This window comes from Oncorhynchus clarkii, chromosome 25 (assembly GCF_045791955.1).
Source record: "Oncorhynchus clarkii lewisi isolate Uvic-CL-2024 chromosome 25, UVic_Ocla_1.0, whole genome shotgun sequence".
In the NCBI taxonomy this organism is placed as follows: Eukaryota; Metazoa; Chordata; class Actinopteri; order Salmoniformes; family Salmonidae; genus Oncorhynchus; species Oncorhynchus clarkii.
The window spans coordinates 45,385,782-45,407,064 of record NC_092171.1 but is presented as its reverse complement, the minus strand read 5'-3'; the positions used below and the strand labels follow the sequence as shown (position 1 = coordinate 45,407,064).

The 21,283-nt window shown below is 46.8% G+C and overlaps 1 protein-coding gene across 1 annotated transcript; it reads left to right on the top strand.

Moving 5' to 3' along the window:
- The first annotated feature begins 1,826 nt into the window (after positions 1-1,826).
- Positions 1,827-17,979, top strand: LOC139383457 (proline-rich protein 36-like). Its single transcript, XM_071128004.1, has 5 exons — positions 1,827-1,971; positions 10,927-11,137; positions 14,426-15,036; positions 15,149-17,431; positions 17,470-17,979. Exons 2-4 carry the CDS (start codon positions 10,975-10,977, stop codon positions 16,709-16,711), a joined length of 2,337 nt encoding a protein of 778 aa, XP_070984105.1. The 5' UTR covers positions 1,827-1,971; positions 10,927-10,974; the 3' UTR covers positions 16,712-17,431; positions 17,470-17,979.
- The last annotated feature ends 3,304 nt before the right edge of the window (positions 17,980-21,283 follow it).

The following is a 21,283-nucleotide window of genomic DNA, read 5'->3' as shown; positions in this document are numbered from 1 at the left end:
ACAGCCAGTAGATTAAGGGTGGGACACAGCCAGTTGATGAAGGGTGGGACACAGCCTGTAGATTAAGGGTAGGACACAGCCAGTAGGGACACAGCCAATAGATTAAGGGTGGGACACAGTCAGATGATTAAGGCTGGGACACAGCCAGTAGATTAAGGGTGGGACACAGCCAGTAGATTAAAGGTGGGACACAGCCAATATATTAAGGGTGGGACACAGGCAGTAGATTAAGGCTGGGACACAGCCAGTAGATTAAGGGTAGGACACAGCCAGTAGGGACACAGCCAATATATTAAGGGTAGGCCACAGCCAGTAGATTAAGGGTGGGACACAGCCAGTAGATTAAGGCTGGGACACAGCCAGTAGATTAAGGGTAGGACACAGCCAATAGGGACACAGCCAGTAGATTAAGGGTGGGACACAGCAAGTAGGGACACAGCCAATAGATTAAGGGTGGGACACAGCCAGTAGATTAAGGGTGGGACACAGCCAGTAGATTAAGGCTGGGACACAGCCAGTTGATGAAGGGTGGGACACAGCCTGTAGATTAAGGGTAGGACACAGCCAGTAGGGACACAGCCAATAGATTAAGGGTGGGACACAGTCAGATGATTAAGGCTGGGACACAGCCAGTAGATTAAGGGTGGGACACAGCCAGTAGATTAAAGGTGGGACACAGCCAATATATTAAGGGTGGGACACAGCCAGTAGATTAAGGCTGGGACACAGCCAGTAGATTAAGGGTAGGACACAGCCAGTAGGGACACAGCCAATAGATTAAGGGTAGGCTACAGCCAGTAGATTAAGGCTGGGACACAGCCAGTAGATTAAGGGTAGGACACAGCCAATAGATTAAGGGTGGGACACAGCAAGTAGGGACACAGCCAATAGATTAAGGGTGGGACACAGCCAGTAGATTAAGGGTGGGACACAGCCAGTAGATTAAGGCTGGGACACAGCCAGTAGATTAAGGGTGGGACACAGCTAGTAGATTAAGGCTGGGACACAGCCAGTAGATTAAGGGCTGGGACACAGCCAGTAGATTAAGGGTGGGACACAGCCAGTAGATTAAGGGTGGGACACATCCAGTAGATTAAGGGTGGGACACAGCCAGTAGATTAAGGCTGGGACACAGCCAGTAGATTAAGGGTGGGACACAGCCAGTAGATTAAGGGCTGATACACAGCCAGTAGATTAAGGGTGGGACACAGCCAGTAGATTAAGGCTGGGAGCTTCAATTATTGTTAATCTAACTGCACTGTCCAATTTACAGTAGCTATTACAGTGAAATAATAACATGCTATTGTTTGAGGAGAGTGCACAGTTATGTACTTGAACATGTATCAATTAACCAATTAGGCACATTTGGGCAGACTTGATACAACATTTTGAATATTAATGCAATGGTTAATTGGATCAGTCTAAAACTTTGCACATACACTACTGCCATCTAGACACCAACATCTAAATTGCCCCTAAATTGCTAAAATACATTATTGCCTTTCTCTGGCATTTCAAGGATGATGGAACAAAACAAAAAAAATAGTTTTTTTCTTTGCATTATCTTTTACCAGATCTATTGTGTAATATTCTCCAACATTAATTTCACATTTCCACAAACATGCATATCCTTGCTTCTGTTCCTGAGCTACAGGTAGTTAGATTTGGGTATGTCATTTTAGGAGATAATTGGGGGAGGAAAAGGGTTTGATGAAGAGGTGAGCACGGGGCTGGCAGGTAGGATGTCGTTCCTCCATGTCTCTGGCCCACACTCCAGTACAGTAGGTGGCGGTCATGCACCATAACGTTGGATGCCAACCGCCGATAGACCCCACCGAAGTAGAAGAAGTATTTGCCGATGCCGAACTTCTGCCACCGAAAGGTAAGACAGTTGTATATTTCTCACTGTCACAATATCCAGCATTGTTTTTACAGTTCTCCATCGTTGAATGGAGCGCAATTGTCGACACGGTATTTCCTGGATTTGGGCAGAAAGCTGAACGAGGAAAGAATTCAAGAGAAAAGAACGCCATAGTAGTCAGTCACTGGGATACATACTGTAACGACCCTGGGTTTATTTTTAGCGGGGGTATCGACTCGATGCTTTTGGGGCACAGTCGATAGCGAGCTGGACTTCGGGCCAGAAGGTTGAGGGTTCGCGACCTGCTCCTTGCTGTTTCATTACAATTCTGCTAAATACATTATTACCTCTAAAGTATACATTGTTGCCGGGAAATCTACCCGATCTCAATTTAGGCTTTGTTTACGTTTAGTTTTTAATTTTTTTTTACTGAAATGCATATCTTCAGGCACTATAAAATGCAGTTAATTTTTCTTCAGCTCCACAGTTAACAAAAGTGCTACTGACAAAAAAATGAAATAACAACATCCAATACACCAACAGTCCACATTAACTGACTTGCATAATTACATAAAGGTAACAGTCAGAGAGATAATTCATTGCAGCCTAAATGTCGTGAAACATTTTCAATATATCCCTGACTAAATAATAAACATAGATTTGAAGGATAATAATCAGTCCATGTTCACAGTGAGTTCGTTGAAAAGACCAGAGATGGGCCGACCCGTTTAAGAACAAATTCTTATTTTCAATGACGGCCTAGGAACAGTAGAGAAGATATCTAAATTAACTGCCTTGTTCAGGGGGCAGAACGACAGCTTTTTACCGTGTCAGCTCAGGGATTCGATCTGGCAACCATTCAGGTTCCTAGTCCAATGCTCTAACCACTAGTCTACCTGCCTCCTCTACACTCTAACCACTAGGCTACCCTGCCTCCTCTACACTCTAACCACTAGGCTACCTGCCACCTCTACACTCTAACCACTAGGCTACCTGCCTCCTCTACACTCTAACCACTAGGCTACCTGCCTCCTCTACACTCTAACCACTAGGCTACCTGCCACCTCTACACTCTAACCACTAGGCTACATGCCACCTCTACACTCTAACCACTAGGCTACCTGCCACCTCTACACTCTAACCACTAGGCTACCTGCCTCCTCTACACTCTAACCACTAGGCTACCTGCCACCTCTACACTCTAACCACTAGGCTACCCTGCCTCCTCTACACTCTAACCACTAGGCTACCTGCCACCTCTACACTCTAACCACTAGGCTACCCTGCCACCTCTACACTCTAACCACTAGGCTACCTGCCTCCTCTACACTCTAACCACTAGGCTACCTACCTCCCCTACACTCTAACCACTAGGCTACCTGCCACCTCTACACTCTAACCACTAGGCTACCTGCCACCTCTACACTCTAACCACTAGGCTACCTGCCACCTCTACACTCTAACCACTAGGCTACCTGCCACCTCTACACTCTAACCACTAGGCTACCTGCATCCCCTACACTCAAACCACTAGTCTACCTGCCTCCTCTACACTCTAACCACTAGACTACCTGCCTTCTCTACACTCTAACCACTAGACTACCTGCCACCTCTACACTCTAACCACTAGGCTACCTGCCACCTCAATAAGACTAGTCTACTCTTTCAAATCAAATCCAATTTTATTTGTCACATACACATGGTTAGCAGATGTTAATGTGAGTGTAGCGAAATGCTTGTGCTTCTAGTTCCGACAATGCAGTAATAACCAACAAGTAATCTAACTAACAATTCCAAAACTACTACCTTATACACACAAGTGTTAAGGGATAAAGAATATGTACAGATATATGAATGAGTGATTGTACAGAACGACATAGGCAAGATGCAGTAGATGGTATAGAGTACAGTATATACAGATGAGATGAGTAATGTAGGGTATGTAAACATTATATTAAGTGGCATTGTTTAAAGTGGCTAGTGATAATTTTTTAAATATAAATTTCCATTATTAAAGTGGCTGGAGTTGCGTCTGTATGTTGGCAGCAGCCACTCAATGTTAGTGATGGCTGTTTAACAGTCTGATGGCCTTGAGATAGAAGCTGTTTTTCAGTCTCTCGGTCCCAGCTTTGATGCACCTGTACTGACCTCGCCTTCTGGATGATAGTGGGGTGAACAGGCAGTGGCTCGGGTGGTTGTTGTCCTTGATGATCTTTATGGCCTTCCTGTGACATCGGGTGGTGTTGGTGTCCTGGAGGGCAGGTAGTTTGCCCCCGGTGATGCGTTGTGCAGACCTCACTACCCTCTGGAGAGCCTTACGGTTGTGGGCGGAGCAGTTGCCGTACCAGGCGGTGATACAGCCCGACAGGATGCTCTCGATTGTGCATCTGTAGAAGTTTGTGAGTGTTTTTGGTGACCAGCCGAATTTCTTCAGCCTCCTGATGTTGAAGAGGCGCCCGCTGCGCCTCCTTCACAAAGCTGTCTGTGTGGGTGGACCAATTCAGTTTGTCCGTGATGTGTACGCCGAGGAACTTGGCATAATGACTATTTACTCAGACAATATTGTAGGCCTTATCAATCATGTATTGTGGCTCTTCTAAACAGTAATGTCCCTTACACACCTGAACAGGGAACTAGGTGATCCAGGGTTGTGATGACCTCGTGTTTTAGAATAGAGGACATTCTCCTGACAGAGCTCAGCCTTTGTTTCTCCTGACAGAGCTCTGCCTTTCTCCTGACAGAGCTCTGCCTTTGTTTCTCCTGACAGAGCTCTGCCTTTGTTTCTCCTGACAGAGCTCTACCTTAGTTTGTCCTGACAGAAATCTGCCTTTGTTTCTCCTGAAAGAACTCTGCCTTTGTTGCTCCTGACAGACACATTCCTGCTTCTTAACTCTGGAAACTTGTATTTCTACATACGTTGTAAAGGTTTTGACCACCCAACAATGGCCACAGAGGTGTGTGTGTGTGTGTGTGTGTGTGTGTGTGTGTGTGTGTGTGTGTGTGTGTGTGTGTGTGTGTGTGTGTGTGTGTGTGTGTGTGTGTGTGTGTGTGTGTGTGTGTGTGTGTGTGTGTGTGTGTGTGTGTGTGTGTGTGACAGTGCTGGTGTGTGGCAGTTTAAGCAGAGACTCCTATCCATTCTGCTGCTCAGGACTCCTATCCATTCTGCTGCTCAGGACTCCTGTCCATTCTGCTGCTCAGGACTCCTGTCCATTCTGCTGCTCAGGACTCCTATTCCTTCTTCTGCTCAGGACTCCTGTCCCTTGTGCGTCTCCTCGCTCAGACACTCTGGGGATTAAATCCACCTGGTAGATAGATTTGACTGTCAACTTTAAAGGGTCGATCTGAAGTTCAAACAACAAGATAGACAGATAGCAGCTGTCAACTATAACACGAGGATAGCTCTAGTAGTCTATAAGCCTACGTAGACCTACGTAGACATGTAGACCTACATAAATAGTACGTACACGGGCAGGCACCGTGTTATGCTGTGGAGCGCACTTTGTCCGCAGTGCGGGTGCATAGCCCGGTGCGGTACATACCAGCTCCGCGTATCGGCCGGGCTAGAGTGGGCATCGAGCCAAGTGCCATGAAGCCGGCTCTACGCATCTGGTCTCCAGTGCGTCTCCTTGGGCCGGCTTACATGGCACCAGTCTTGCGCATGGTGTCCCCGGTTCGCCTGCATAGCCCAGTGCGGGCTATTCCACCTCGCCGCACTGGCAGGGCGACCGGGAGCATTCAACCAGGTAAGGTTGGGCAGGCTCGGTGCTCAAGAGCTCCAGTGCGCCTGCACAGTCCGGTCTATCCGGTACCACCTCCACGCACCAGCCCTCCGGTGGCAGCCCCCCGCACCAGGCTGTCTCTCCGTCTCATCCCTACAGGTGCTCCCGCCTGTCCGGCGCTGCCGGAGTCTCCCGCCTGTCCGGCGCTGCCGGAGTCTCCCGCCTGTCCGGCGCTGCCGGAGTCTCCCGCCTGTCCGGCGCTGCCGGAGTCTCCCGCCTGTCCGGCGCTGCCGGAGTCTGAGGCACCAGAGCCCCTCAGCCCAGAGGCGCCAGAGCCCCTCAGCCCAGAGGCGCCAGGGCCCCTCAGCCCAGAGGCGCCAGGGCCCCTCAGCCCAGAGGCGCCAGAGCTTCCGCCCCTCTGTCCCGAGCTGCCCCTCAGCCCAGAGGCGCCAGGGCCCCTCAGCCCAGAGGCGCCAGAGCTTCCGCCCCTCTGTCCCGAGCTGCCCCTCAGCCCAGAGGCACCAGAGCTTCCGCCCCTCTGTCCCGAGCTGCCCCTCTGTCCCGAGCTGCCCCTCTGTCCCGAGCTGCCCCTCTGTCCCGAGCTGCCCCTCTGTCCCGAGCTGCCACTCAGTCCAGTGGGTTCATTTAGAAGGGTCGCCGTGGTTAGGAGGCCACGTAAGCGGACAATGGGGCGGACTAAGACTATGGTGAAGTGGGGGCCACGTCCAGCACCAGAGCTGCCACCGCGGACAGATGCCCACCCAGACCCTCCCCAATAGGTTCAGGTTTTGCGGCCGGAGTTCACACCTTGGGGGGGGGGGTACTGTCACACCCTGACCATAGTTTGCTTTGTATGTTTCTATGTTTTGTTTGGTCAGGGTGTGATCTGAGTGGGCATTCTATGTTGGATGTCTTGTTTGTCTGTTTTTGTGTTTGGGCCTGATATGGTTCTCAATCAGAGGCAGGTGTTAGTCATTGTCTCTGATTGGGAGCCATATTTAGGTAGCCTGTTTTGTGTTGGGTTTTGTGGGTGATTGTTCCTGTCTTTGTGTTTGTTACACCAGATAGGGCTGTTTTTGTTTTTTCACGGTTCTTGTTTTTGTATATTGTTCTATTTTCATCTTTATTAAAGATGTATCAAAATAACCACGCTGCGTTTTGGTCCGCCTCTCCTTCAACAGAAGAAAGCCGTGACAGAATCACCCACCAACCAAGAACCAAGCGGCGTGGTAAACAGAGGCAGCAGGAGAAGCAACAGAGGCAGGTGCAGCAGTGGGAGAGGCTGCACTATTTGGAGAAATGGACTTGGGAGGAGATCCTAGACGGGAAAGGAAGGCAGAGCCAGGGGAATATTGCCGCCCCAAAGCCGAGCTGGAGGCAGGTAAAGCAGAGAGGCGGCACTATGAGGAGCTAGCACGGCAGAGCGGCTGGAAGCCCGAGAGGCAGCCCCAAAAATGTATTGGGGGTTTGGCACACAGGAAGTGTGGCGAAGCCAGGTAGGAGACCTGCACCAACTTCCTGTGCTTACCGGGGGGCGAGAGTGACCGGGCAGGCACCGTGTTATGCTGTGGAGCGCACGGTGTCCCCAGTGCGGGTGCATAGCCCGGTGCGGTACATACCAGCTCCGCGTATCGGCCGGGCTAGAGTGGGCATCGAGCCAAGTGCCATGAAGCCGGCTCTACGCATCTGGTCTCCAGTGCGTCTCCTTGGGCCGGCTTACATGGCACCAGCCTTGTGCATGGTGTCCCCGGTTCGCCTGCATAGCCCAGTGCGTGCTATTCCACCTCGCCGCACTGGCAGGGCGACCGGGAGCATTCAACCAGGTAAGGTTGGGCAGGCTCGGTGCTCAAGAGCTCCAGTGCGCCTGCACAGTCCAGTCTATCCGGTACCACCTCCACGCACCAGCCCTCCGGTGGCAGCCCCCCGCACCAGGCTGTCTCTCCGTCTCATTCCTACAGGTGCTCCCGCCTGTCCGGCGCTGCCGGAGTCTCCCGCCTGTCCGGCGCTGCCGGAGTCTCCCGCCTGTCCGGCGCTGCCGGAGTCTCCCGCCTGTCCGGCACTGCCGGAGTCTGAGGCGCCAGAGCCCCTCAGCCCAGAGGCGCCAGAGCCCCTCAGCCCAGAGGCACCAGAGCCCCTCAGCCCAGAGGCGCCAGAGCCCCTCAGCCCAGAGGCGCCAGAGCCCCTCAGCCCAGAGGCGCCAGAGCTTCCGCCCCTCTGTCCCGAGCTGACCCTCAGCCCAGAGGCGCCAGAGCTTCCGCCCCTCTGTCCCGAGCTGCCCCTCTGTCCCGAGCTGCCCCTCTGTCCCGAGCTGCCCCTCTGTCCCGAGCTGCCCCTCTGTCCCGAGCTGCCCCTCTGTCCCGAGCTGCCCCTCAGTCTAGTGGGTTCATTTAGAAGGGTCGCCGTGGTTAGGAGGCCACGGAAGCGGACAATGGGGCGGACTAAGACTATGGTGAAGTGGGGGCCACGTCCAGCACCAGAGCCGCCGCCGCGGACAGATGCCCACTCAGACCCTCTCCAATAGGTTCAGGTTTTGCGGCCGGAGTCCGCACCTTGGGGAGGGGGGGGGGGGGGGGGGTACTGTCACACCCTGACCATAGTTTGCTTTGTATGTTTCTATGTTTTGTTTGGTCAGGGTGTGATCTGAGTGGGCATTCTATGTTGGATGTCTTGTTTGTCTGTTTTTGTGTTTGGGCCTGATATGGTTCTCAATCAGAGGCAGGTGTTAGTCATTGTCTCTGATTGGGAGCCATATTTAGGTAGCCTGTTTTGTGTTGGGTTTTGTGGGTGATTGTTCCTGTCTTTGTGTTTGTTACACCAGATAGGGCTGTTTTTGTTTTTTCACGGTTCTTGTTTTTGTATATTGTTCTATTTTCATCTTTATTAAAGATGTATCAAAATAACCACGCTGCGTTTTGGTCCGCCTCTCCTTCAACAGAAGAAAGCCGTGACAGACCTTAACTCTTACTTTAACCATTTTAAGATTTTAACTTCAATGGGGTGATGTCACAGTTTGACGTGCCAATAATCCCACTTAGCATTTACCCTTTCTTCAATGCAAGATATTATCCTTGTTTGGATGACATTAGGGCCAGTTGTTTTGGATGACATGATTAGGGCCAGTTGTTTTGGATGTCATGATTAGGGCCAGTCGTTTTGGATGACAAATCCGTGCACAACATTTGAGAGAAATAAGCTTTTTATGTATATGGAACATTTCTGGGATCTTTTATTTCAGCTCATGAAACAACACTTTACATGTTGCGTTTATATTTTTGTTCAGTGAATGAGCAAACTGCTTCGACTGGGAAGCATACGCAAAGTTTTAGGACCCTCTAACTGAACTCTGGACCTCGAAGCCAGTTCCACTGCATTTTTTCAGTGTTCCTCCTCCAATCAGGGACTGATTTAGACCTGGGACACCAGGTGGGTGATTCCCCTCTAATCAGGGACTGATTTAGACCTGGGACACCAGGTGGGTGATTCCCCTCTAATCAGGGACTGGTTTAGACCTGGGACACCAGGTGGGTGATTCCCCTCTAATCAGGGACTGGTTTAGACCTGGGACACCAGGTGGGTGATTCCCCTCTAATCAGGGACTGATTTAGACCTGGGACACCAGGTGGGTGATTCCCCTCTAATCAGGGACTGATTTAGACCTGGGACACCAGGTGGGTGCAATTACTTATCAGGTAGAACAGAAAATCAGCTGGTTCCGGACCTCTTAGGGTCAAAGTTGAATGCCTCTGCAATAGGCGATTTCCCGTTCCAAAAAACACTTTTCCAACCAGACATGGATTGTTTAGAGACTGTATGCATCAACTAAAGAACATTTCCTATGATTTTCTGGAAATACAGGTTAAAGAACCCCCCCCCCCCCAAAACAAATGACCTGGGAACCTCTAGCAAACCAGGTTATTAACATACATGGTAATGGTTGGTTATGGCTGTGTCTAGTCAGGTATGGGTTGGTTATGGCTGTGTATAGTCAGGTATGGGTTAGGGTTGGTTATGCCTGTGTATAGTCAGGTATGGGTTAGGGTTGGTTATGGCTGTGTATAGTCAGGTATGGGTTAGGGTTGGTTATGGCTGTGTCTAGTCAGGTATGGGTTAGGGTTGGTTATGCCTGTGTATAGTCAGGTATGGGTTAGGGTTGGTTATGGCTGTGTATAGTCAGGTATGGGTTAGTTATGGCTGTGTATAGTCAGGTATGGGTTAGGGTTGGTTATGGCTGTGTCTAGTCAGGTATGGGTTAGGGTTGGTTATGGCTGTGTATAGTCAGGTATGGGTTAGGGTTGGTTATGGCTGTGTCTAGTCAGGTATGGGTTAGGGTTGGTTATGCCTGTGTATAGTCAGGTATGGGTTAGGGTTGGTTATGGCTGTGTATAGTCAGGTATGGGTTAGTTATGGCTGTGTATAGTCAGGTATGGGTTAGGGTTGGTTATGGCTGTGAATAGTCAGGTATGGGTTGGTTATGGCTGTGTCTAGTCAGGTATGGGTTGGTTATGGCTGAGTCTAGTCAGGTATGGGTTGGTTATGGCTGTGTCTATTCGGGTGTGGGTTGGTTATGGCTGTGTCTAGTCAGGTATGGGTTAGGGTTGGTTATGGCTGTGTCTAGTCAGGTATGGGTTAGGGTTGGTTATGGCTGTGTATAGTCAGGTATGGGTTAGTTATGGCTGTGTATAGTCAGGTATGGGTTAGGGTTGGTTATGGCTGTGAATAGTCAGGTATGGGTTGGTTATGGCTGTGTCTAGTCAGGTATGGGTTGGTTATGGCTGTGTCTAGTCAGGTATGGGTTGGTTATGGCTGTGTCTATTCGGGTGTGGGTTAGTTATGGCTGTGTATAGTCAGGTATGGGTTAGGGTTGGTTATGGCTGTGTCTAGTCAGGTATGGGTTAGGGTTGGTTATGGCTGTGTATAGTCAGGTATGGGTTGGTTATGGCTGTGTATAGTCAGGTACACTACATGACCAAAAGTATGTGGACAATATCTGATTCCAAAATCATGGGGATTAATATGGAGTTGGTCCCCCCTTCACTGCTATGACAGCTTTCCACTAGATGTTGGAACATTACTGCAGGGTTTTGCTTCCATTCAGCCACAAAAGCATTAGTGAGGTCGGACACTGATGTTGGGCGATTAGGCCTGGTTCGCAGTTGGCGTTCCAATTCATCCCAAAGGAGTTTGATGGGGTTGAGGTCAGGGCTCTTTGCAGGCCAGTCAAGTTCTTACATATTGATCTCGACAAACCATTTCTGTATGGACTACAGGTCGACCGATTACGATTTTTCAACGCAGATACCGATTTTTGGAAGACCACAAAAAGCCTCCCGGGTGGCGCAGTTCTAGTTTTTCAAATATTCTCATTCATCATATTCTTAGGAGGAGATCCAGGCCATGAAAAATTGTGTCGGTAACTCAGCTGCAATGCAGATCCTGCTGGACTATGTACAGAAGAGAATGAACTGGCCAGAAGAGTTGATATTAGCTCTGGAGGTGGTGGAGCATCAGGACCTGGCTGATGAACTGAGGGCAGAGTGGACCAAGCACAACCAGACCAGTAAGTCACCATTAAATTAAATCAAACTTTATTTTAAAGTGTGTTGTAAAAATCAAATAAAAAACAGACTTTACAGTGAAACAACACTGGACACTCTGACCTTTGTCTGTGATAAAACATCACTGGACACTAGTACCTTTGTCTGTGATAAAACATCACTGGACACTAGTACCTTTGTCTGTGATAAAACATCAAATCAAATCAAATGTATTTATATAGCCCTTCGTACATCAGATGATATCTCAAAGTGCTGAACAGAAACCCAGCCTAAAACCCCAAACAGCAAGCAATGCAGGTGTAGAAGCACGGTGGCTAGGAAAAACTACCTAGAAAGGCCAAAACCTAGGAAGAAACCTAGAGAGGAACCAGGCTATGTGGGGTGGCCAGTCCTCTTCTGGCTGTGCCGGGTGGAGATTATAACAGAACATGGCCAAGATGTTCAAATGTTCATAAATGACCAGCATGGTCGAATAATAATAAGGCAGAACAGTTGAAACTGGAGCAGCAGCACGGCCAGGTGGACTGGGGACAGCAAGGAGTCATCATGTCAGGTAGTCCTGAGGCATGGTCCTAGGGCTCAGGTCCTCCGAGAAAGAGAAAGAAAGAGAGAAGGAGAGAATTAGAGAACGCACACTTAGATTCACACAGGACACCGAATAGGACAGGAGAAGTACTCCAGATATAACAAACTGACCCTAGCCCCCCGACACATAAACTACTGCAGCATAAATACTGGAGGCTGAGACAGGAGGGGTCAGGAGACACTGTGGCCCCATCCGAGGACACCCCACTAGTACCTTTGTCTGTGATAAAACATCACTGGACACTAGTACCTTTGTCTGTGATAAAACATCACTGGACACTAGTACCTTTGTCTGTGACTCCGTTCAAAATTGTGGATATGACGAGAGGTGAAAGTTACTTTTTTTGTTGGTACTGTTCAACCTCTCTGAGCCCGGTTCCTCTTTAGGTTTCTTCCTAGGGTCCTGCCTTTCTAGGGAGTTTTTCCTAGCCACTGTGCCTCTGCACCAGCATTTCTCACTCTTTGGGGTTTTAAACTGGGTCTCTTTACAGCACTGAATACAGGGCTTTATAAGGGTGATGTACACAGGGCTTTATAAGGGTGATGTATACAGGGCTTTATAAGGGTGATGTATAAAGGGCTTTATAAGGGTGATGTACACAGGGCTTTATAAGGGTGATGTATACAGGGCTTTATAAGGGTGATGTATAAAGGGCTTCATAAGGGTGATGTATAAAAGGCTTTATAAGGGTGATGAATAAAGGGCTTCATAAGGGTGGTGTATAAAGGGCTTTATAAGGGTGTTGTATAAAAGGCTTTATAAGGGTGATGTATAAAGGGCTTTATAAGGGTGATGAATAAAGGGCTATATAAGGGTGTTGTATAAAGGGCTTTATAAGGGTGTTGTATAAAAGGCTTTATAAAGGTGATGTATAAAAGGCTTTATAAGGGTGATGAATAAAGGGCTTTATAAGGGTGGTGTATACAGGGCTTTATAAGGGTGATGTATACAGGGCTTTATAAGGGTGATGGATAAAGGGCTTTATAAGGGTGATGTATACAGGGCTTCATAAGGGTGATGTATACAGGGCTTTATAAGGGTGATGTATAAAAGGCTTTATAAGGGTGATGTATACAGGGCTTTATAAGGGTGATGGATAAAGGGCTTTATAAGGGTGATGGATAAAGGGGTTTATAAGGGTGGTGTATAAAGGGCTTTATAAGGGTGATGAATAAAGGGCTTTATAAGGGTGGTGTATAAAGGGCTTTATAAGGGTGGTGTATAAAAGGCTTTATAAGGGTGGTGTATAAAGGGCTTTATAAGGGTGATGAATAAAGGGCTTTATAAGGGTGGTGTATAAAGGGCTTTATAAAGGTGATGGATAAAGGGGTTTATAAGGGTGATGTATAAAGGGTTTTATAAGGGTGATGTATAAAGGGCTTTATAAGGGTGATGGATAAAGGGCTTTATAAGGGTGATGTATAAAGGGCTTTATAAGGGTGATGGATAAAGGGCTTTATAAAGGTGATGGATAAAGGGGTTTATAAGGGTGGTGTATAAAGGGCTTTATAAGGGTGATGAATAAAGGGCTTTATAAGGGTGGTGTATAAAGGGCTTTATAAGGGTGGTGTATAAAAGGCTTTATAAGGGTGGTGTATAAAGGGCTTTATAAGGGTGATGGATAAAGGGTTTTATAAGGGTGATGTATAAAGGGCTTTATAAGGGTGATGTATAAAGGGCTTTATAAGGGTGATGTATAAAGGGTTTTATAAGGGTGGTGTATAAAGAGCTTTATAAGGGTGATGGATAAAGGGGTTTATAAGGGTGGTGGATAAAGGGCTTTATAAGGGTGATGTATAAAGGGCTTTATAAGGGTGATGGATAAAGGGCTTTATAAGGGTGATGTATAAAGGGCTTTATAAGGGTGGTGTATAAAGGGCTTTATAAGGGTGATGTATAAAGGGTTTTATAAGGGTGGTGTATAAAGGGCTTTATAAGGGTGATGTATACAGGGCTTTATAAGGGTGGTGTATAAAGGGCTTTATAAGGGTGATGTATAAAGGGTTTTATAAGGGTGGTGTATAAAGGGCTTTATAAGGGTGGTGTATAAAGGGCTTTATAAGGGTGGTGTATAAAGGGCTTTATAAGGGTGATGTATACAGGGCTTTATAAGGGTGGTGTATAAAGGGCTTTATAAGGGTGGTGTATAAAGGGCTTTATAAGGGTGATGTATACAGGGCTTTATAAGGGTGGTGTATAAAGGGCTTTATAAGGGTGATGTATAAAGGGCTTTATAAGGGTGATGTATAAAGGGCTTTATAAGGGTGATGTATAAAGGGCTTTATAAGGGTGATGGATAAAGGGCTTTATAAGCTCCCCAGAGCCAGAATTTATTAGGGGTGGCAGGTAGCCTAGTGGTTAGAGTAACTGAAAGATTGCTAGATCGAATCCCTGAGCTGACAAGGTAAACATCTATTGTTCTGCCCCCTGAACAAGGCAGTTACCCAACTGTTCCTAGGCCGTCATTGTAAATAAGAATTTGTTTTTAACTGACTTGCCTAGTTAAAATAATATAATTGATTAAATGCTGTAAACGACTGGTCCACTTGATTCATCTCAGGACATTTTCCACCAGGTTTCACCATTACGATAAATCTTAGACATAACATGGAGGGTAAATCTGTTGGCGATGTTGATGTGCCTTATTCTTATATACCACAACTCGTTTCCTTTTTAAAAGTCCAATCTGCTTTTGTTTCTCCAGATCGTTCTCCTGCTGCTCCTCCTACCAGCCCATCTCTGCCCATCTCAGAGAGCTCTGATGACTCTACATCTTCTATGGTCCTCCCAGCTCAGCCAGCACCACCTTCAGAGTCACTCAGCCCTGAGATTGCTGCCTGTCCGGAGGATGGTGGCCAGCCAATAGTCCCCACAAGTTCAGTTGTTGAGGCTCCCATCGCTGGTGCCTCTCCAGAGCCAGTTCCACAGGCTCTCGAAGCAGCAGTAAAACCTGTCACAGCCACCCAGGCAGCACCTTTGCCTGTCTCAGTGAAAGTGGAGCCCACAGTGGTCTCTGAACCACAGCCTCCACTCTCTCACTCCGATAACGCTGCCTCCTCCCAGCCTGGTCCTGTAGAAACGGGATCTCTGGAGGATAACCCATCTCATATAGTCCTGTCTGAAACCACTCTCACCTTGCCTGTGTCAGATCTAAAGCCAACCCTGTCCCAAACTGAATACACCCCCACCGCTGCTGCCCCTGCCTCGGTCCAGGCCCCTGAGAAAGGTCCAGTTCAGGACGCCACGCCACCAACAGCCAAAGTGATCTCCTTCCACCAGAGGCCAGTAGAGGACTCTGATCCAACTGCAACTCAGGTGAATAGTAGATTTTAGATTTTGTATGTTTACTGACTAGATAGAGTTAAATTCAGTTTATCTTACTAATGAAATGAAATCTGTTGACCACATCTACGTTTTGAATTTTCAGCGAAGAGTTGAAAACATTGACGGGAAGTGGGAACTTAAAGCTCTCCTCCAGGTGACTGCAGACGACCAGCACGCCGTGCCGCCTCAGAGCCCCCCCGAGAGCCGTCACTTCTCCCCGGTCACGACACCAGCCTCGTCCCCGGGGCATACCTTCATGGATGAGGATAACTGGGAGCTCAGCAAGCCTGACGTTCTCCTCAGTGAGAACCAGCCATACTCAGGAGGCTCATGGCTTCTGCAGATGGATAGCCGGTCAGTGTTGGACCCTGAGCCGGCTGCTGTGACGAGTCCTGCTCCTGTGACCTGTCCTGCTGCTGTGACCTGTCCTGCTGCTGTGACCTGTCCTGCTGCTGTGACCTGTCATGCTGCTGTGACAAGTCCTACTGCTGTGACGAGTCCTGCTGCTGTGACGAGTCCTGCTCCTGTGACCTGTCCTGCTGCTGTGACCTGTCCTACTGCTGTGACGAGTCCTGCTGCTGTGATCTGTCCTGCTGCTGTGACTTGTCCTGCTGCTGTGACTTGTCCTGCTGTGGTCCTAGACCACTTGTCTAGTGTTCCAGGCCCTCTGACTAGTGTAACGCCTCTGCCATGTCAGGAGCATGAGGAACACGTGTCCCGTAACGAGCCTGAGGAGGACACGTACCAGGAGGTGCTGATCAATGTAATTCATGTGTCTGAGGACGCGTACATCCAGAATCAGGAAGGCCAAACACAGAGCATGCTGGGTAATAAGGATGCAGGTGTGTCTGAAACCCTCCCACCAGTTCAGAACCACAACAGCCGATCGCAGATCACACCTCTCTCTGGATCTACAGAACTTGAGCTGTCGTCTGGTCCGAACCGGCACGACCAAGCTGAGGACAGTCTGGGGAAAGCAGTTAGTAAGTCTGACGACTCTCGGGATCTGATTATGATCGTTAACGGCCAAGCCGCCAGCCCCTCAACCAAACATCCTGATCCTCCACCTCCAGCCACTTCTCCTTCTGTCACCATCGTCAACGGCCAAGCCGCCAGCCCCTCAACCAAACATCCTGATCCTCCACCTCCAGCCACTTCTCCTTCTGTCACCATCGTCAACGGCCAAGCCGCCAGCCCCTCAACCAAACATCCTGATCCTCCACCTCCAGCCACTTCTCCTTCTGTCACCATCGTCAACGGCCAAGCCGCCAGCCCCTCAACCAAACATCCTGATCCTCCACCTCCAGCCACTTCTCCTTCTGTCACCATCATCAACGGCCAAGCCGCAAGCCCATCAACCAAACATCCTGATCCTCCACCTCCAGCCACTTCTCCTTCTGTCACCATCGTCAACGGCTCCTCCACTGATAACTGTCCTCTCCCGGAGGCTGTGGAGGCAGAGGTCATGCTCAAGGCCATGATGGCTAGCGTTGTCCCTGAGCTGAAGCAGAAACAGGAGGGGGAGGGAGCCAGAAGAGGAGGGGGATACCACTTCCTGGGGGATACCACTTCCTGGGGGATACCACTTCCTGGGGGATACCACTTCCTGGGGGCTGCTGTCCTGGGTGTCTCGGCCCTGTTCGTAGCCTGGAGAAGGAAGAATTAAGGGTTTTGGGAAAGAAGGATGTTGTGTCTGAAGTTAGTCTGTCTGTGATTCTATCTCCTTGCCTCCTGATCAGCCTTATTGGAAGAGAGGTCCCTCTCCTCTTATTTTCTTCTGCAATGAGATTTGAGAAGGTGAGGAGAGAGGATGTGCAAATCAAAGAGAGATTAATGGAGAAATAGCTGAATTGCTGTGAAAAGAAGGGAAGATTGTGGTTCAAGATTTTAAGAGATTATTGGCACAGTGCTTTATTGTGTTGTTAATAATGAAGGTGCTGAAATTAAGTATTTATAGGTGACCGATAGCAGCACTTATCCAAGACTTTGATCGACAGTATAAATCAAATCAAAGTTTATTTGTCACATGCACTGAATACAACAGGTGTAGTAGACCTCACAGTGAAATGCTGAATACAACAGGTGTAGTAGACCTTACAGTGAAATGCTGAATACAACAGGTGTAGTAGACCTTACAGTGAAATGCTGAATACAACAGGTGTAGTAGACCTTACAGTGAAATGCTAAATACAACAGGTGTAGTAGACCTTACAGTGAAATGCTGAATACAACAGGTGTAGTAGACCTTACAGTGAAATGCTGAATACAACAGGTGTAGTAGACCTTACAGTGAAATGCTGAATACAACAGGTGTAGTAGACCTTACAGTGAAATGCTGAATACAACAGGTGTAGTAGACCTTACAGTGAAATGCTGAATACAACAGGTGTAGGAGACCTTACAGTGAAATGCTGAATATAACAGGTGTATGTTGGGAAATAATCAGAATTAGTTGGTAACATAGGTAAGATGTTTTATATTCATTATATGTGTGTAAGTTACTTCTCATCAGAACGTTTGTTTTTGTATAATACTGTGGCCGGGTTGCAGTCATCTGTTCTCTGTCAGGACTAAGTTGCTTGGGCCGCAGAGAGGGGAGAGGTCAAGCGTGTATCTCTTGGCTCCACAATGTCTATGTGCCAGTCAATGTGTCTCTGTGATCTTGTCAATGAGGGGTGGATTTGATATATGCCTGTTGGTGAGGTTTTGTTTTATGGTTCTGAGTTTGAGAAAATAACATAGTTTAGGAGACAAAGCTGAACGATAGATTATGGCCTATGCGGTCTGGCTATGTGTGTGTCTTTGCTATAAAGGATCTCAGTTGCAATGTGTAAGGTACTCTCAAAGAATTAATTTATAGACACTGAATTGATCTGAGAGTCACAGGGTTGTGATGGAGCTCATATAATTAAAGATGGACTTTGTGATAACTAACTCTGACTTGTGTGTGGTTTGCTCTCATGATTTGGTAAATACAGGAAATTTCCACGACATGTACTAGACCTCACTGTGAAATGCAGAATACAACAGGTGTAGTAGACCTCACAGTGAAATGCTGAATATAACAGGTGTAGTAGACCTCACAGTGAAATGCTGAATACAACAGGTGTAGTAGACCTCACAGTGAAATGCAGAATACAACAGGTGTAGTAGACCTCACAGTGAAATGCTGAATACAACAGGTGTAGTAGACCTTACAGTGAAATGCTGAATACAACAGGTGTAGTACACCTGACAGTGAAATGCTGAATACAACAGGTGTAGTAGACCTTACAGTGAAATGCTGAATACAACAGGTGTAGTAGACCTCACATTGAAATGCTGACTTACAGGCTCTAACCAATAGTGCTAGAGAAAAAAAAGGTATTAGGGGAACAACAGGTTAGTAAAGAAATAAAAACAACAGTGAAAAGACAGTGAAAACAGCGCTAGGCAAACCTGATCCTGGATCCACTTCATGTTTCTGATTTAACCAACCAGGAAGACCAGGTAGATGTGTTGAGTTTAGGCGGTCACCCGAACCAATCAATTAGCTCTATTGGTCAGGTGTTTTGCCTAGTTGGAACAAACTCCTGCAGTACCCGAGGCACTACAGGAACAGTATGACCGACCTCTGGTCTAAGTCGATGGATCATTAGTAGCATGATATAGTATGTCTCTATCCAAGTTGACATACCTTTCTCTGTCATGATGACTTAAAGCAACAGATACCATATACTTATAGGCCTGTTTTCCTGGACACAAATGAACTAATAGGACTTTGATTCATCTGTCCAGGAAATCTACCCATACTAGTGTGTATTGTGCACTCCTAAAGAACAAGTTCACTAGGATCTTTACTGTAAATATATGTTCACTAGGATCTCAGGCTCCATCTATGTTTAACTGTCAATATATGTTCATTAGGATCTCAGGCTCCATCTATGTTTAACTGTAAATATATGTTCACTAGGATCTCAGGCCCATCTATGTTTAACTGTAAATATATGTTCACTAGGATCTCAGGCTCCATCTATGTTTAACTGTAAATATATGTTCACTAGGATCTCAGGCCCATCTATGTTTACTGTAAATATAGGTTCACTAGGATCTTTACTGTAAATATATGTTCACTAGGATCTCAGGCCCATCTATGTTTACTGTAAATATATGTTCATTAGGATCTCAGGCTCCATCTATGTTTAACTGTCAATATATGTTCATTAGGATCTCAGGCTCCATCTATGTTTAACTGTAAATATATGTTCACTAGGATCTCAGGCCCATCTATGTTTACTGTAAATATAGGTTCACTAGGATCTTTACTGTAAATATATGTTCACTAGGATCTCAGGCCCATCTATGTTTAACTGTAAATATATGTTCACTAGGATCTCAGGCCCATCTATGTTTACTGTAAATATAGGTTCACTAGGATCTTTACTGTAAATATATGTTCACTAGGATCTTTACTGTAAATATATGTTCACTAGGATCTCAGGCCCCATCTATGTTTAACTGTAAATATATGTTCACTTGACGATACATACCAACTTTGACTTTCCAAAACTTCCAATTTGTTGCTTTCTTAGACATTTTCATGTAGACTTTGTCATGATGTTGGCCTGAGGGGGAGGTTTATGACCCCCATAAATACCTTTTTCCTCTCTCTACTCTACCGATGTGACTATTGAAAATCCATTTTGTTAACGTAGAGAGTCTGGTGACATCAGAAGGTGGGAAACGGAACCATATTTGGGTAATCCAACCAGTTGAAAATATGCGTTGGGACTTAATGAATATGATGTCAGTTCAGTTGATGTCTGAGACATGATTACTGATGATAGGACGAAATAAACTGTATCTCGGAAAATCTACACATTCTAGTTATCAGATTCACATGGAATTGTTGTGCAATATGAAACTATTTGTGAGAAGATTAAATGTAATTTTTAGCTTCTTAATGAAAGAACGGTTTGTCAGGAGAACACCACTCTGCTCACTCAGAGGCCCCGCCCAAGTGAACAGACCTGGGTTGTCAACTATGAAACACGGCCCTCTCTCCCAATCCTATATAAACCCCTTGACGAAAATGTAACTTTCTATTCCGAGGACGTTAGGGCGACGGTCCTACGTTAAAAGGGCTCAGATAATAACCTGTTCTAAGGACGTGAGGACTTACCATCTCCACGTTGAAAGGACAAACACCACCTACAGAATTAAGCCAACATCAGCAAGAACCTAACGCAATTGGCATCAAATTTCAATGTGAAGGTGATGACCTACACGCCGAAAGGATGAATTTCGACTATACCGGCCAGAATATACCATGAGCTTAAAAGTATGGCAACTTGGTATGAACTTTGAACTCTTATTCACTCCAGAAGTGATACCTCCTAGCCGTTGAGTTAGCAGCAGTCGCTAAATGTGGGCTAGGAGAGGACGGACAGAGTATCCATTCTACCACGCTCCAGTTCACCAAGAGACATTCTTCAAAGGACAAACCGGCCTTCCATTGACGACCAATCTACCGAAGCGCAGCTCAGAATAAATATTTATTGCATTCTCCTTTTTCATATGGGTGGTAATTTAGAATGCATAAGATACTGTATTTATGATAGAGACATCGCTTCTCCCTTTGTTCCTCAGTCTTCCCGCTCTTTCACTCAAACCCAGCCCGTTTTCTTTGTGTAACCAGCCTCTATATCGGCTCTGTTCACCAGGTCCATCAATGTATGATTCATTCTGTGTATATGTAATTCTGCGTGATTAGTTAGGTATTTAGTAAATAAATAATTAAACCAAATGTTGTATTGCTGATTCAACTTGTTAGCCAGGGTTCGTGAAGATATCTGAAAGTTGTAAATTCTTGGTTGAGACTAAATAAGGTGAGGATTAAATATTGACTGCTACTGATGTAAAAGATGACCAGGTCTTTAAGAGTTTACTTGGAAGATAACAGCTCTATAAACATTCTTTCATGGTGCACCGACTTTCTAGTTTAATTATTTACCTGAGTAGCTCAATCAGGTAATATTAATTACAGAGAAATGATTTTATAGAATAGCATGTCATATCATTTAATCCGGTATAGCCAAAGACACGACAGCTTGATTGTTTGTTTTAGATCGTTGTCTTGCTGCATGACACACAGCTGTGCTTCAGCATCAGCTCACAGACCAGCGTGGTGGTGGTAGTGTGATGGTTTGGGGTCCAGCAGGCAATAATATTCTTATATATCAATGACGGCCTAGGAACA

Coding starts and splice junctions, on each gene's coding strand:
- LOC139383457 (XM_071128004.1), top strand. CDS start 10,975: ATGAAAAATTGTGTCGGTAACTCAGCTGCAATGCAGATCCTGCTGGAC. Junction 11,138..14,425: donor GACCAAGCACAACCAGACCA/GTAAGTCACCAT, acceptor TTGTTTCTCCAG/ATCGTTCTCCTGCTGCTCCT. Junction 15,037..15,148: donor CTGATCCAACTGCAACTCAG/GTGAATAGTAGA, acceptor TTGAATTTTCAG/CGAAGAGTTGAAAACATTGA.